Here is a 13,796-nt window from a genome sequence, read left to right on the forward strand (position 1 = left end):
TTTTTTTTTCCTTTGCAGTGGTGGGGACCAAATTCAGGGTCTTGTACATGCTAAGAAAACCCTTTTCTCTTGAGCTACATCCCCAGGCCAATTGTCAGATCCTTCTAACTAACTATTCTCTCCTGGCTTCTAATTCATCTTCCACAGTACTGACAGACTATATTTTTCCTAGAAAAAGAGTTACATCCCACTGTGCTTTTAAAGCCTTTCTCTACTTTCTATTGCCAATATGATAGAGATCAAACTGTTTAACAGTGCATTGCAAATGCAAATGCAAATGTACATTTCCAGTATAGTTCTTTCCCTTCCCTCAGCTAAATGGAAACTCTGGCCATGCAAATGCCTATTAGACCCTAAACACACAGATTCCTCAACTCTGCTCTTAATCTAAAACATCTGCCTCTTCTCTACTACCACTGTCATTCTCTTCCAAGCCACAGGGATACCCATTCAGCCTCAAAGCATAACTCAAATGTCACCTTTTCTCATGAAGCTTTTTCCAATTCTTTTATTTTTTTGTAGTAAAAGTAATAGCAAAGTTTATTAGGAAAAGAATTTAGTATAACAGGGCAAAATTGGAGAGAAACAGGAAGTATGGGAGAAACATTTCCTGTTCCCTATGCAAGAAATGGGAATAGAAACTTTCCAGCTCTTTTAAAGTAGAATTTTATATTACTTTCCCTTTTGTCTCTGCTATACTTTAAATATGAGTAATGCCCTCCTCCTCCAAAGCTCTATGATACAGACTTGTTCTTCAGGACCTTTAGCAGGTGGGGTTTTGCAGCTGTGATGGCACGTTCCTGTAATTCTAACACTATGGAGGTTGATGCAAAAGGATTTTGAGGTTGAAGACTGGATTACATAGTAAGACACTATCTACAAAAAAAAAAAAGCAAACAAATAAACAACAACAAAAAAAAAACCCCAAAGATGGTGGGGATCTTTAGGTCATTGGGGCATGCCATGAAAGAGGAATTGTAGAATTTCAGTCTCTCCATCTTTTTTTCTGCTTCCTATTCCCCAGTATGAACATATAGTTTCCTCAGTAGAGCATTCACTAAAGCAATGATGTTTCCAGATCTTGTAGTGGAAATTTTAGGACTGTCAGGTAATTAAACCTTTTCTCTTTTTAAGTTCATTATCTCAGATAATTTTTATAGTAACTTTAAGCTGACTAATACATTCTCATTATACTTTTCCTCTTTCATCAATTATAGTGTAAGGCCCTTATGAAAGGGGACTACTTTACCATTGCTAAACTTTGAGGTCAGACTGAATTTTATTTGATTATGTACTGACTGATAAAACTTAACAAATCCTGATATGCAATTTATACTTGTTATGTTTTGTTGATGAAGATGAACACTTTTTTTTTTTTGCAGTTCAAAAGGTTTCACATATTTATTACTACACCATCCTTAAGGTAATCAAAGAATTCCAATTTAGAAGAGGTGCAAGCGAAGGGAATGCATAATATATTCAACAAAATAATAACGAAAAATTTCCCAAATCTAGAGAAAGATATTCCCATACAAATGCAAGAGGACTCCAGGACACCAAACAGACCAGATCAAAATAGAACTACTCCACAACATATCATCATTAAAACAACAAGTTCAGAAACTAAGGAAAGAATATTGAAGGCTGTAAGAGAGAAAAAACAAGTAACATACAAAGGTAAACCCATCAAAATCACAGCAGACTTCTCAACAGAAACAGTAAAAGCAAGAAGAGCGTGGGGTGAGATCTTCCGGGCACTGAATGAAAATAACTTCAACCCCAGGATACTCTACCCAACAAAGCTATCATTCAAAATACATGGAGCAATAAAAGTCTTCCATGATAAGCAGAAACTAAAACAATATGTGACCACAAAGCCACCATTACAAAAGATTCTGCAAGGGATCCTGCACACAGAAAGTGACACCCAACTTAACCATGAAAAGGCAGGCAGCACCAAACCACAGGATAAGAAAGAGCAAGACAGTAGAGAGTAACATCAAGTTAGGTACACACAATCAAACCTTCAAACAACTAAGATAACTAAATGGCAGGAATCACCACATACCTATCAGTACTAACACTTAATGTTAATGGACTTAATTCACCCATCAAAAGACACCGTTTGACAAAATGGATTAAAAAAGAAGATCCAACAATTTGTTGCTTACAGGAGACTCATCTCACTGACAGAAATAAGCATATGCTTAGGATGAAAGGCTGGAAGAAGATTTACCAAGCCAATGGCCCCCGAAAACAAGCAGGAGTAGCAAAACTTATCTCTGACAAAGTAGACTTCAAACCTACATTGATCAAACGTGATAAAGAAGGACATTCCATACTAATAAAAGGGGAAATAGACCAAAAGGAAATAATAATCATCAATCTGTATGCACCCAATGTCAACGCACCCAATTTCATCAAACATACTCTGAAAGACCTAAAAGCATATATAAACGCCAACACAGTGGTTGTGGGAGAACTTTAACACTCCATTATCATCAATAGATAGGTCATCCAAACAAAAACTCAATAAAGAAATCCAAGATCTAAAATATGCAATAGATCAAGTGGACCTAGTAGATGTCTACAGAACATATCATCCAACCTCTACACAATATACATTCTTCTCAGCAGCCCATGGAACCTTCTCCAAAATAGATCATATCCTAGGGCACAAAGCAAGCCTCAGCAAATATAAGAAAATAGAAATAATACCGTGCATACTATCTGACCACAATGCAGTAAAAGTAGAACTCAACAACAAAAGTAAAAACAAAAAACATGCAAACAGCTGGAAACTAAATAACTCACTACTTAATGAAGAATGGATCATCGATGCAATAAAAGAGGAAATTAAAAAGTTCCTGGAAGTCAATGAAAATGAAAACACAAGCTACCGGAACCTATGGGACACAGCTAAGGCAGTCTTGAGAGGAAAGTTTATAGCCATGAGTGCATATATTAAAAAGATTGAAAGATCCCAAATCAATAACCTAATGATACATCTCAAACTCCTAGAAAAACAAGAACAAGCAAATCCCAAAACAAATAGAAGGAGAGAAATCATAAAAATAAGAGCTGAAATCAATGAAATAGAAACCAAAAAAACCATACAAAGAATTAATGAAACAAAAAGTTGGTTCTTTGAAAAAATAAACAAGATCGATAGACCCCTGGCAAACCTGACTAAAATGAGGAGAGAAAAAACCCAAATTAGTAGAATTAGGAATGCAAAAGGGGAGATAACAACAAACACCATGGAAGTCCAGGAAATCATCACAGACTACTTTGAGAACCTATATTCAAATAAATTTGAAAATCTAAAAGAAATGGACAGATTTCTAGATACATATGATCATCCAAAACTGAACCAAGAGGAAATTAATCACCTGAATAGACCTATAACACAAAATGAAATTGAAGCAGCAATCAAGAGTCTCCCCAAAAAGAAAAGTCCAGGACCAGATGGATTCTCTGCTGAATTCTATCAGACCTTTAAAGAAGAACTTATACCAACCCTCCTTAAACTGTTCCATGAAATAGAAAGGGAAGGAAAACTGCCAAACACATTTTATGAAGCCAGTATTACACTTATCCCAAAACCAGGCAAAGACACCTCCAAAAAGGAGAACTATAGGCCAATCTCCTTAATGAACATTGATGCAAAAATCCTCAACAAAATAATGGCAAACCAAATTCAGCAACACATCAAAAAGATTATTCACCACGACCAGGTAGGCTTCATCCCAGGGATGCAGGGGTGGTTCAACATATGAAAATCAATAAACGTAATAAACCACATTAACAGAAGCAAAGACAAAAACCACTTGATCATCTCAATACATGCAGAAAAAGCCTTTGATAAGATCCAACATCATTTCATGATAAAAGCTCTAAGAAAACTAGGAATAGAAGGAAAGTTCCTCAACATTATAAAAGCTATATATGACAAACCTACAGCCAGCATTATACTTAAAGGAGAAAAATTAAAACCATTCCCTCTAAAATCAGGAACCAGACAAGGATGCCCACTATCTCCACTCCTATTCAACATAGTACTGGAATTCCTAGCCAGAGCAATTAGGCAAGAAGAAGAAATAAAAGGAATACAAATAGGTAAAGAAACTGTCAAAATATCCCTATTTGCAGATGACATGATCCTATACCTTAAAGACCCAAAAACCTCTACTCAGAAGCTTCTAGACATCATCAATAGCTATAGCAAGGTAGCAGGATATAAAATCAACATAGAAAAATCATTAGCATTTCTATACACTAACAATGAGCAAACGGAAAAAGAATGTATGAAAACAATTCCATTTACAATAGCCTCAAACAAAATCAAATACCTAGGTGTAAACCTAACAAAAGATGTGAAAGACCTCTACAAGGAAAACTATACACTTCTGAAGAAAGAGATTGAGGAAGACTATAGAAAGTGGAGAGATCTCCCATGCTCATGGATTGGTAGAATCAACATAGTAAAAATGTCGATACTCCCAAAAGTAATCTACATGTTTAATGCAATTCCCATCAAAATTCCAATGACATTCATTAAAGAGATTGAAAAATATACTGTTAAATTTATATGGAAACACAAGAGGCCATGAATAGCCAAGGCAATACTCAGTCAAAAGAACAATGCAGGAGGTATCACAATACCTGACTTCAAACTATATTACAAAGCAATAACAATAAAAACAGCATGGTACTGGCACAAAAACAGACATGAAGACCAGTGGAACAGAATAGAGGACCCAGATATGAAGCCACACAACTATAAGCAACTTATCTTTGACAAAGGAGCTAAAAATATACGATGGAGAAATAGCAGCCTCTTCAACAAAAACTGCTGGGAAAACTGGTTAGCAGTCTGCAAAAAACTGAAACTAGATCCATGTATATCACCCTATACCAAGATTAACTCAAAATGGATCAAGGATCTTAATATCAGACCCCAAACTCTTAAGTTGATACAAGAAAGAATAGGAAATACTCTGGAGTTAGTAGGTATAGGTAAGAACTTTCTCAACGAAACCCCAGCAGCACAGCAACTAAGAGATAGCATAGATAAATGGGACCTCATAAAACTAAAAAGCTTCTGTTCATCAAAAGAAATTGTCTCTAAACTGAAGAGAACACCCACAGAGTGGGAGAAAATATTTGCCAGCTACACATCAGACAAAGGACTGATAACCAGAATATACAGGGAACTTAAAAAACTAAATTCTCCCAAAACTAATGAACCAATAAAGAAATGGGCACGTGAACTAAACAGAACTTTCTCAAAAGAAGAAATTCAAATGGCCAGAAAACACATGAAAAAATGCTCACCATCTCTAGCAATAAAGGAAATGCAAATTAAAACCACACTAAGATTCCACCTCACCCCTGTTAGAATAGCCATCATCAGCAACACCACCACCAACAGGTGTTGGCGAGGATGCGGGAAAAAGGAACCCTCTTACACTGTTGGTGGGAATGTAGACTAGTACAACCACTCTGGAAAAAAATTTGGAGGCTACTTAAATAGCTAGACATGGATCTACCATTTGATCCAGCAATACCACTCTTGGGGATATACCCAAAAGACTGTTACTTCAGAGGCACCTGCACATCCATGTTTATTGCGGCACTATTCACAGTAGCCAAGTTATGGAAACAGCCAAGATGCCCCAGCACTGACGAATGGATTAAGAAAATGTGGTATCTATACACAATGGAATTTTATGCAGCCATGAAGAAGAACGAAATGTTATCATTCACTGGTAAATGGATGGAATTGGAGAACATCATTCTGAGTGAGGTTAGCCTGGCTCAAAAAACCAAAAATCGTATGTTCTCCCTCATATGTGGACATTAGATCAAGGGCAAACACAACAATGGGATTGGACTATGAGCACATGATAAAAGCGAGAGCACACAAGGGAGGGGTGAGGATAGGTAAGACACCTAAAAAACTAGCTAGCATTTGTTGCCCTTAACGCAGAGAAACTAAAGCAGATACCTTAAAGCAACTGAGGCCAATAGGAAAAGGGGAACAGGTACTAGAGAAAAGATTAGATCAAAAAGAATTAACCTAGAAGGTAACACCCACGCACAGGAAATCAATGTGAGTCAGTGCCCTGTATAGCTATTCTTATCTCAACCAGCAAAACCCCTTGTTCCTTCCTATTATTGCTTATACTCTCTCTACAACAAAATTAGAGATAAGGGCAAAATAGTTTCTGCTGGGTATTGAGGGGGGGGAGCGGGAGGGGGTGGAGTGGGTGGTAAGGGAGGGGGTGGGGGCAGGGGGGAGAAATGAACCAAGCCTTGTATGCACATATGAATAATAAAAGAAAAATGAAAAAAAAAAGAATTCCAATTTAAAACACCCAACTGTCCAGGCAGCATGACAAGCCAGCTTGATGCCAAGATGATTGCCAACCACGGAAGAGCATAAATATGTGTGCTATCTCTCGCAGTTCCTTACAGACCCAGCTTGGTTCTCCTCCAGTGTCTCCTCTTAGAGTTGTACCTGATTTTTTTACCAGTTTTCATACGAATCCATTGGGGAATGGGATGATTTTGCTTTTGTTTCTTGGCCAGGAATCGTTTGATTCTGAAAGTCTTGTGAGAAGACATGGTGAGAAGCTGGGCCAAAAGCACACACCACGATGGTGGACAAAAGCAGAAGAGGGGGAGAGGGAAGGAAGAACGAGTTTAGCGAAGATGAAGACTCTTGTCATAAATTTCATCCTTTGAGAACTCACAGTGTGTCTGTCTTCTCCTTTCTACTGGAACATACTTTCACTTCAATTTTTTTTATATAAACCCTAGTTGTCATTAGTATTTTATTTTTTGTGCTTCTCAACCTAAATATTTATAGAGTCCCAAATAACCCCAAGAGTTCTTCTAATCTCAGCTGAGGAAATCTAACATTATAAATTAATTTTGATATTTTTGATAATCACTTAACAATAGAGTGAAAATACAAATAAATATGTAATGTGTTGAAATTGCGTTTATTGAGACTTTAGGTGTCAACGTTCTATTTATTTTATATTTATTAAATCTTTAAATCATAAAATAATCCTCTGAATTATTAACTATTTTAATTCTTATTTTAGAGAAAGGCAACTATCAAACATTATATCTATTCATTTTGCTATTATGTCTATCCAATCTTCTTTTCAATAAGATTAAGAAAAGAACTGAAAGAAGAGATAGGTTGACTCATAAAAAACACATCTGTACAAGTAGAAGTAAATTCTGAGCATACACTCTGCTGAATATGAATGTGGTTAGTCACTTTAATCAAATAAATACCCATTCAATGAACATTTATTAAACTCAACTTTCTAGGCCCTGAGCTAGGAACTGAGAATAGACAAGTGCAATATAAATAATAATTGAGAAATGCATGAGAAAACACCTTGTAGGTGGAAAGAAATTCATCTTCAAAGAGTAGACTTTATGCATAAGATTTTTAGAAAAACCATGTAATTCCTCAAGCTTCTAGCTTATTATTTTTAGCTCTATCAAATAATTTAGTAAGGAAAAGTTCTTTTCACTTCAGAATAGATTCTGTCTAATCTTTTGCATAGAGACTGAAACTATTTAACTTTGAGTAGGACTTCTCTACCAGAAAAGATTGCATTGTATTTAAGTACAACTTTAATGTACCCACTCAAAATTTTTCATTAAGCACCTACTGTCTACCAGGTACTGCTAGGTGTTGTTTAGACAGCAGTGTCCAAGACAGAAATGGCTCTAATTCCCATTCTCACAGAGTACATTGTCTAGGATGTACTTTAGTGGGCTACAACTAAGTGGAAAAACATCTGCTATAAATCACTAAGGTTATTTATTCAAATTTCCAGCAGCAAGATGGCACACCTCCAGTGATTTATTGTGCAGGATTCCCCCCTTGCTGTGCAGGTTCCTGCAAAGTCTCATTAGGACTTCTCAACTGAAAATATCTGATCCAGCTAAATTTTGGAAAAGGAAACTATTATTTGAGGAATTCATTTTCAGCAGCTCAATGCCTCAGGAAGTTAGCAATGCCCTGTGGAGTTTTATGCCTCTGGTCCTCTCATTTGAAACCAACAGAGGTTGGAACAGTTCTCAGTTATTAACATCTAATGGCTGTTTTGTGACTTCTCATGTACGTTGAACTCCTCCTCCTAAGTACCAGGGAATGGAAAGATACTTATTTGAATTTAATTAAGTCAGAGGAAATTCAGCCCAAAGGATAAAGAGTGAATGTACTTGGTACTGAATGTTCCTACAAACTCCCTAAAACTTTATGACAGATTTGTTGGACTAATAATTACCAGAAGTATGTGTGAAAGTCCCACCTAAGAAGTAAAGCCAAGAGCAGGAAGTATCTGTCACCACTGCTCTCCCTCTGTGCCACAGTCTTGTTCTCACCTCTGTCTCTACTTCTCTTACCACAGTAATCCTCATGCAGAAAAACCCTGTGGTCCAGGTAAAGATTTCATAAAACACACAGAACAGAGAAGGCAACAAAGGAAACTTCCATGCATTGCTTTCCCCTTGGGGTAACCTCTCAGTCTATTTCCTTCCTAAATGTGTGCATAGAAATGTCACTTGGTAATTTAAAAGCTATTTCTGTCTTGAGAACAGTTTTCCTTTGTGTCATCCAAATTCATCTCTAAACTGAAAAGATGTTATAAGTACATGCAAAATGTGATTTTGTAGACATTATGAAGTCCTGAACAAGTAATTCATTTACATATTCATTCATTCTCAGATATTTATTTCTGACATGCTTCACATCAAGCATTTGTTCAGCATTGTTGGCATAACAATGAGCAAGACAGATATGACTACCAGTCTCACAGAGCTTAGAACTAAGCACAAACATTCATTTATCTACCTGTTTAGCAAGCACTCCTGTCGTGTGCTGGGTAGTGTATGAGGAAAGGATCATGGAAGATTCTGAAATAAATAAATACTTCTAGGGAAAAAGTAAAGAGTGCCTACAACAGGACAATGACAGTGCAATCATAAAAGGGAGGAGAGGTCTCCAGGGACAGAATGAAGGCAGAACTAGCATGGGACGATTTGCAGTGGTGGGAGTAGGTAATGATGTGAGGGAGGAATTAAAGCTATTTTGAAAAATTGTCGGTTCTATTAAATGAAATTCGAAGATGGAGAAGGAGAAGCAGGTGGAAGACAGGTCTGGGGGAGAGACAAGAGCGATAACAGACTGATAAAAGGATAAGGAATGCACTGAGTTTGGTTTGAGATATTCTGAATTTAAGATGACATAAACATCCATGTCATTTAGATTCAAATGAGAGGCCATGAGCTTTTCTAATCTCAAAAAAGTACAGAACTGCAGCCGTCCTTACTAGATGCACTTGTTAGATATTTATGTTTTATGTACGTTCTTGTCCCCAAAGGATTTTTGGCAGCTTAAAACATCACACAGAATAAAGAAGGATAAAATTCGAAATGAGGATATCAGAGTTGTGGTGCACACTCCTTGCTTATAGAATGAACCTCTTCCCAAATATAAAAGGTATTAGTTTCTGCTGCTTACATTGCTGGAACTTTCTGGACCTCATCTCATCCAAAGTCTTGTTGTTTGACTTTTCCTTCACTCATGTGAGCTAATCTAGACCTTGAACTTTTTTCCCCTTAAAAAACTCATTCAGCTAGAATGGGTTTTTCTTATTTTCAACCAAAGAATCTTAATCTGGTTTTTAGAAGTTTTTTTTTAGAAATGAGGTATTGGAAATCACAAAACCTCAATTGTATCACCAGCTGAGCTGAAAAAACATGAGACATAACAAGGTCCCTTTCCCTGGCTGGGCAATTGGAAATCCTTGTGATACAGCAACAAAATAGTTGGTTAACTTCCATGGCTTGTGCCCAGGGACTTGATCCACATACTTGCTAGGCTGGAAATCTGTAACGTGGTAGAGAACATACAAAGCACAAGGCCCTGGGTTCAATACCCAGTTCCACCAAAAATAAAGACTAATTCTCAAAAGAGCAAGAAAGATCTATAAAAGAGAGAAGATTCATTTTAGTTAAAACTGAGTCATGTGAAAATATAAAGCAAAGTGAAAAAATGTAAAGGTATTTTTGTTTTGCTTCATTCTTTCTCTAAAAGTTCCCTTCTGACCTGTGTCTGAAAAACTGTGTAAGAACTGAGAAATTAAGGGTGTGATGATTAGGAAGCTCAGCTTACTGGGCTGAGCTAGATACAAGGTGACAAAGCAGTCAGGTGGGAAATACAGTACAGGCCAAAACAGAGCCCACCCAAGCATTCTTTTTGTAATAAAGGCCTGGGGAAGTTCTTACTGGTCCTGGCCAGAAGTGGGAGCGGGGGCTGGCACCAGTGGGAGGTGGAGGTAACAAAGAAAGGGAGTAAGAGAGTGAATACAGTGCAAAAAATGTGTACACTTGTATGTAAATGCATAAATGATACTTGTAACTATTGCAGGAACTGGGGAAGGTGGGGGATAAAGGAGAGCAGTAGAGAGGGTGAATTCAAGTATGATGTATTTGATATGTCATAAGAACATATGTAAATGTCACAATGTACACCCACCCACCACAAGAATAAAGGAAAGAAATAAATAAAAATCCAAGACTAGAAGGAGCCTAAGGACAAGGGACAAGTAACTTTTAAGTCCTTTCTTGAGACTTTAAGATTCTGGTAGAGGCCCAGCTAGAACCCACTACAAGTTGATTGCAGCAATCCCAGATGGAGAATCCTACCCAATAACATTTTAGATGTGACAGTGGAGGTCAAAAAACAGACAATTCATGAGAGGTAATAGTCAAAAAAGATGGGTTGCTTGACCAAGGAGCTTACTCTGTTGTCATTCTGCTGTTTTCCTTTGAATTATTTTCAAAAAGAAAGAATTTTGTTATACACACACGCACATATATCTGTATCTATATCTATATATCACCTATATATATATTGTATATGCTATGTATAATATATATGTACTTAATTTCTACCACTGTGTGCAATGTGCAGGAGGATGGTTAAATATATTTAATATATTTAAATGTATTAAATATAATATAAATTTAATATAATATATTATAATATTATATTTTATAATATAAATATAACATTTAAATATATTTAAATAATCATATAACCATAGATTGGTCCACCAGTAGAAACTAATCTGGCTTTCACCTAGAGAAATTCCCAAAAGTCAGGGATCCTGAACTTGAATCTGAGGAAGTAACTGGTCAGGATTTTATACTTTCTTTCTTTGGAGAAGAAGTGAGTAGTCTTTAGATGAGTGCTTAATATAACATTAAATTTGGTGAAAGCATTTTTGAAATTGTCTTGTTTGGAAAGAAGGGTTGAAGTGCATGTTGGAGTGAGATGAATAGAATATTTTGAATATCTGCTGGTGTTGCCTATTTTATCAATCTATTAAAACTAAGAATTACTTTACTAGCAAGCTCAGTAGTTAGGGACTTACAATAGCAAAAGTTGTTTCTTGCTGACATTACTTGCCTATATGTGCTGGCTCTGTTTCTGCCCCAGGATCCAGACTGATGAGTTGCCCACACCTGGGACACTGCAGTGGGATGAGGGAGTATGGCAAAGCCTGCCAATGTTCTTAAGACTTCCCCTTAGAAATGACACATATCTCTTCTACTATAAATCATATTCCAAAGCAAGGCAGAAGTCAATGCTGACTACAATAGAAAATCTTCTGACAAGGAAAGGCATTCCAGACTCAGAATATTTCTCCTTTTTCTGGAAATAGCCACCCAATTTTCTCTTGAAGAACAATCCCTAGCTGACTCTCAGCTAAAGTTAATTTGACAGAGTTGACAGAGATCCAGAGGGGGCATGAGAACTACCATTAACTAACCACAGCTTTCCATTTCTCTGTCCAAAGCAAGTCCAATAACATTCAATTTCTGGAAGGAGAAATCCTTTTCTGGTTGGGTTTGCTAAGAAGATATCCTCTAATGCAGGAGCAACTAAGTAGAACTAGAGCCTGCCTAATAATGAAATCATCATAGAGGCAAAACAGAATGAGCAAATAACCTGAGGCTCAGCATCACTATTTGAATCTGTATATCCACCATGTAAGGAGGAAAAGGCCTAAATCTATTCAATGTACATTTTTACAGTTGGGTCACAGTTTTGGGTACAAGCTCCCTAGCTACCAACTTAAAGTGAAAAAAAATTTATACTATCTGATTGCTATATTATAACTATACTACAGGATTTTGCTCAATATATGCAAAAATGATCAGGAACTGGTAATTTTGTATATCCCAATCCAGCACAATTCACAAGACAACATAATAAAAGCAAATTTCTTAGCAATCACAGCTTTTCTGAGAGTAAAATCCTACCATGGCATACTTATGAGCTTGCTACACGAAGGGTCACCACAGACCACCAATATTGGCATTATTAAAATTTTGTTATAAATGAGACTTTCAGGTCCTCCTCAAAGCAATTAAGTTGGAATGTGCACTTTAACAAGATTTTTTTGACACTAAAATTTTAAGTTACCTATACAGAAGACTCTATATGAAGGTAAATATAATCAAGAGCACCCTTATAATAAATGTATTAAATATTTATAGGATTGTATAACATTTCTCATTATAACCTAATTATATAATGTTAATTCTCCAAGGAGTGAAAGAAAATTCTAAGTGATTTTAGGAAGCAGTTCAGATTATATAATCCAGGAATATATTACAGTAGTACTCCCCCACCCTTATCTGCAGTGGATATGTTCTAAGACTACTTGTGGATTCTGGAAATCTCATATGATACTGATCTCTGTATATACTGTGGTTTTTTCTTATACATACATACCTGCAATACATTTTAATTAACTTAAGCAAATAAAAAGTTACACAGTAACTAATTATAAAATATAACAGTAACAACTCTATGCTTTAGTAAAAGATTTGTGAATGTGATCACTTTCTCTCTCTTTTGAAAACTTCTTCACTTAGAGAAAACACTTATACTTTCTCTGGATTCTAAATTGCCAGCATTGCTACCCTTCTATTTGGGGACCATACCCTTCTATTTGGGGACCATTATAAAGTAAAATAGGCTGACTTGAAAAAAAGCACTAAGATGCTGGCAGTTGATCTGATAACTAAGATGGCTACTAAGTGACTAACAGGTCATCAGTACATACAGTTTGGATATGGCAGACAAAGAGATGATTCATACTCTGGGTAGGATAGCATGAGATTTCATCACACAACTCAGAATGACACACAGTTTAACACTTAGGAATTGTTTCTGGAAATTTCCATTTAATGTTTACAAACTTTAGTTAACCCTATACAACTAAAACCACAGAAAGTGAAATCATGGATAAGAGGGAAACCATTTTATTGGTATGCTACCAAAGATCAAAGGTACTAATAAAATTAACCAATTAGTAACTCTCTTGTTCTCCCTCATACTATAAAGCAATAGGGTATTCCAAAGCTTTATTCAATCAAGTAAAATATGGAGTGGTCTTATGGCATGCCTTACTCTCTACTATCTATTGCAATCTAGGCTACAGGTGACTTCACCTGATGGTAACTGCCTGTCCACTGTGTTTAAATATGAATGGACACTTGTGGCTCACTGTGAATCACCCCTGCCTCACCACAGCAATGTGGTTAGTCCGTGACCCCAGTCTACCAGTCATCAATCTTATTAGGAAAGATTGGATGTGGAAAGTATGGGGTGTTGGTGAATGACTCTTAGCCTTCTTGTTTCCCCAAACCAAGTTTGATTTTTTACCTCTTACTACCCCTCCTTA

At 36.4% G+C, this 13,796-nt stretch overlaps 1 protein-coding gene across 1 annotated transcript; it reads right to left on the reverse strand.

Moving 5' to 3' along the window:
• Positions 1 to 6,382: 6,382 nt before the first annotated feature.
• On the reverse strand, positions 6,383 to 6,700 carry LOC141416443 (large ribosomal subunit protein eL39-like). The gene has a single exon (XM_074053445.1). It carries the CDS (start codon positions 6,628 to 6,630, stop codon positions 6,475 to 6,477), a length of 156 nt encoding a protein of 51 aa, XP_073909546.1. The 5' UTR covers positions 6,631 to 6,700; the 3' UTR covers positions 6,383 to 6,474.
• Positions 6,701 to 13,796: the final 7,096 nt, after the last annotated feature.

The sequence above is a fragment of the Castor canadensis genome, chromosome 14, assembly GCF_047511655.1.
Source record: "Castor canadensis chromosome 14, mCasCan1.hap1v2, whole genome shotgun sequence".
NCBI classification, from domain to species: Eukaryota; Metazoa; Chordata; class Mammalia; order Rodentia; family Castoridae; genus Castor; species Castor canadensis.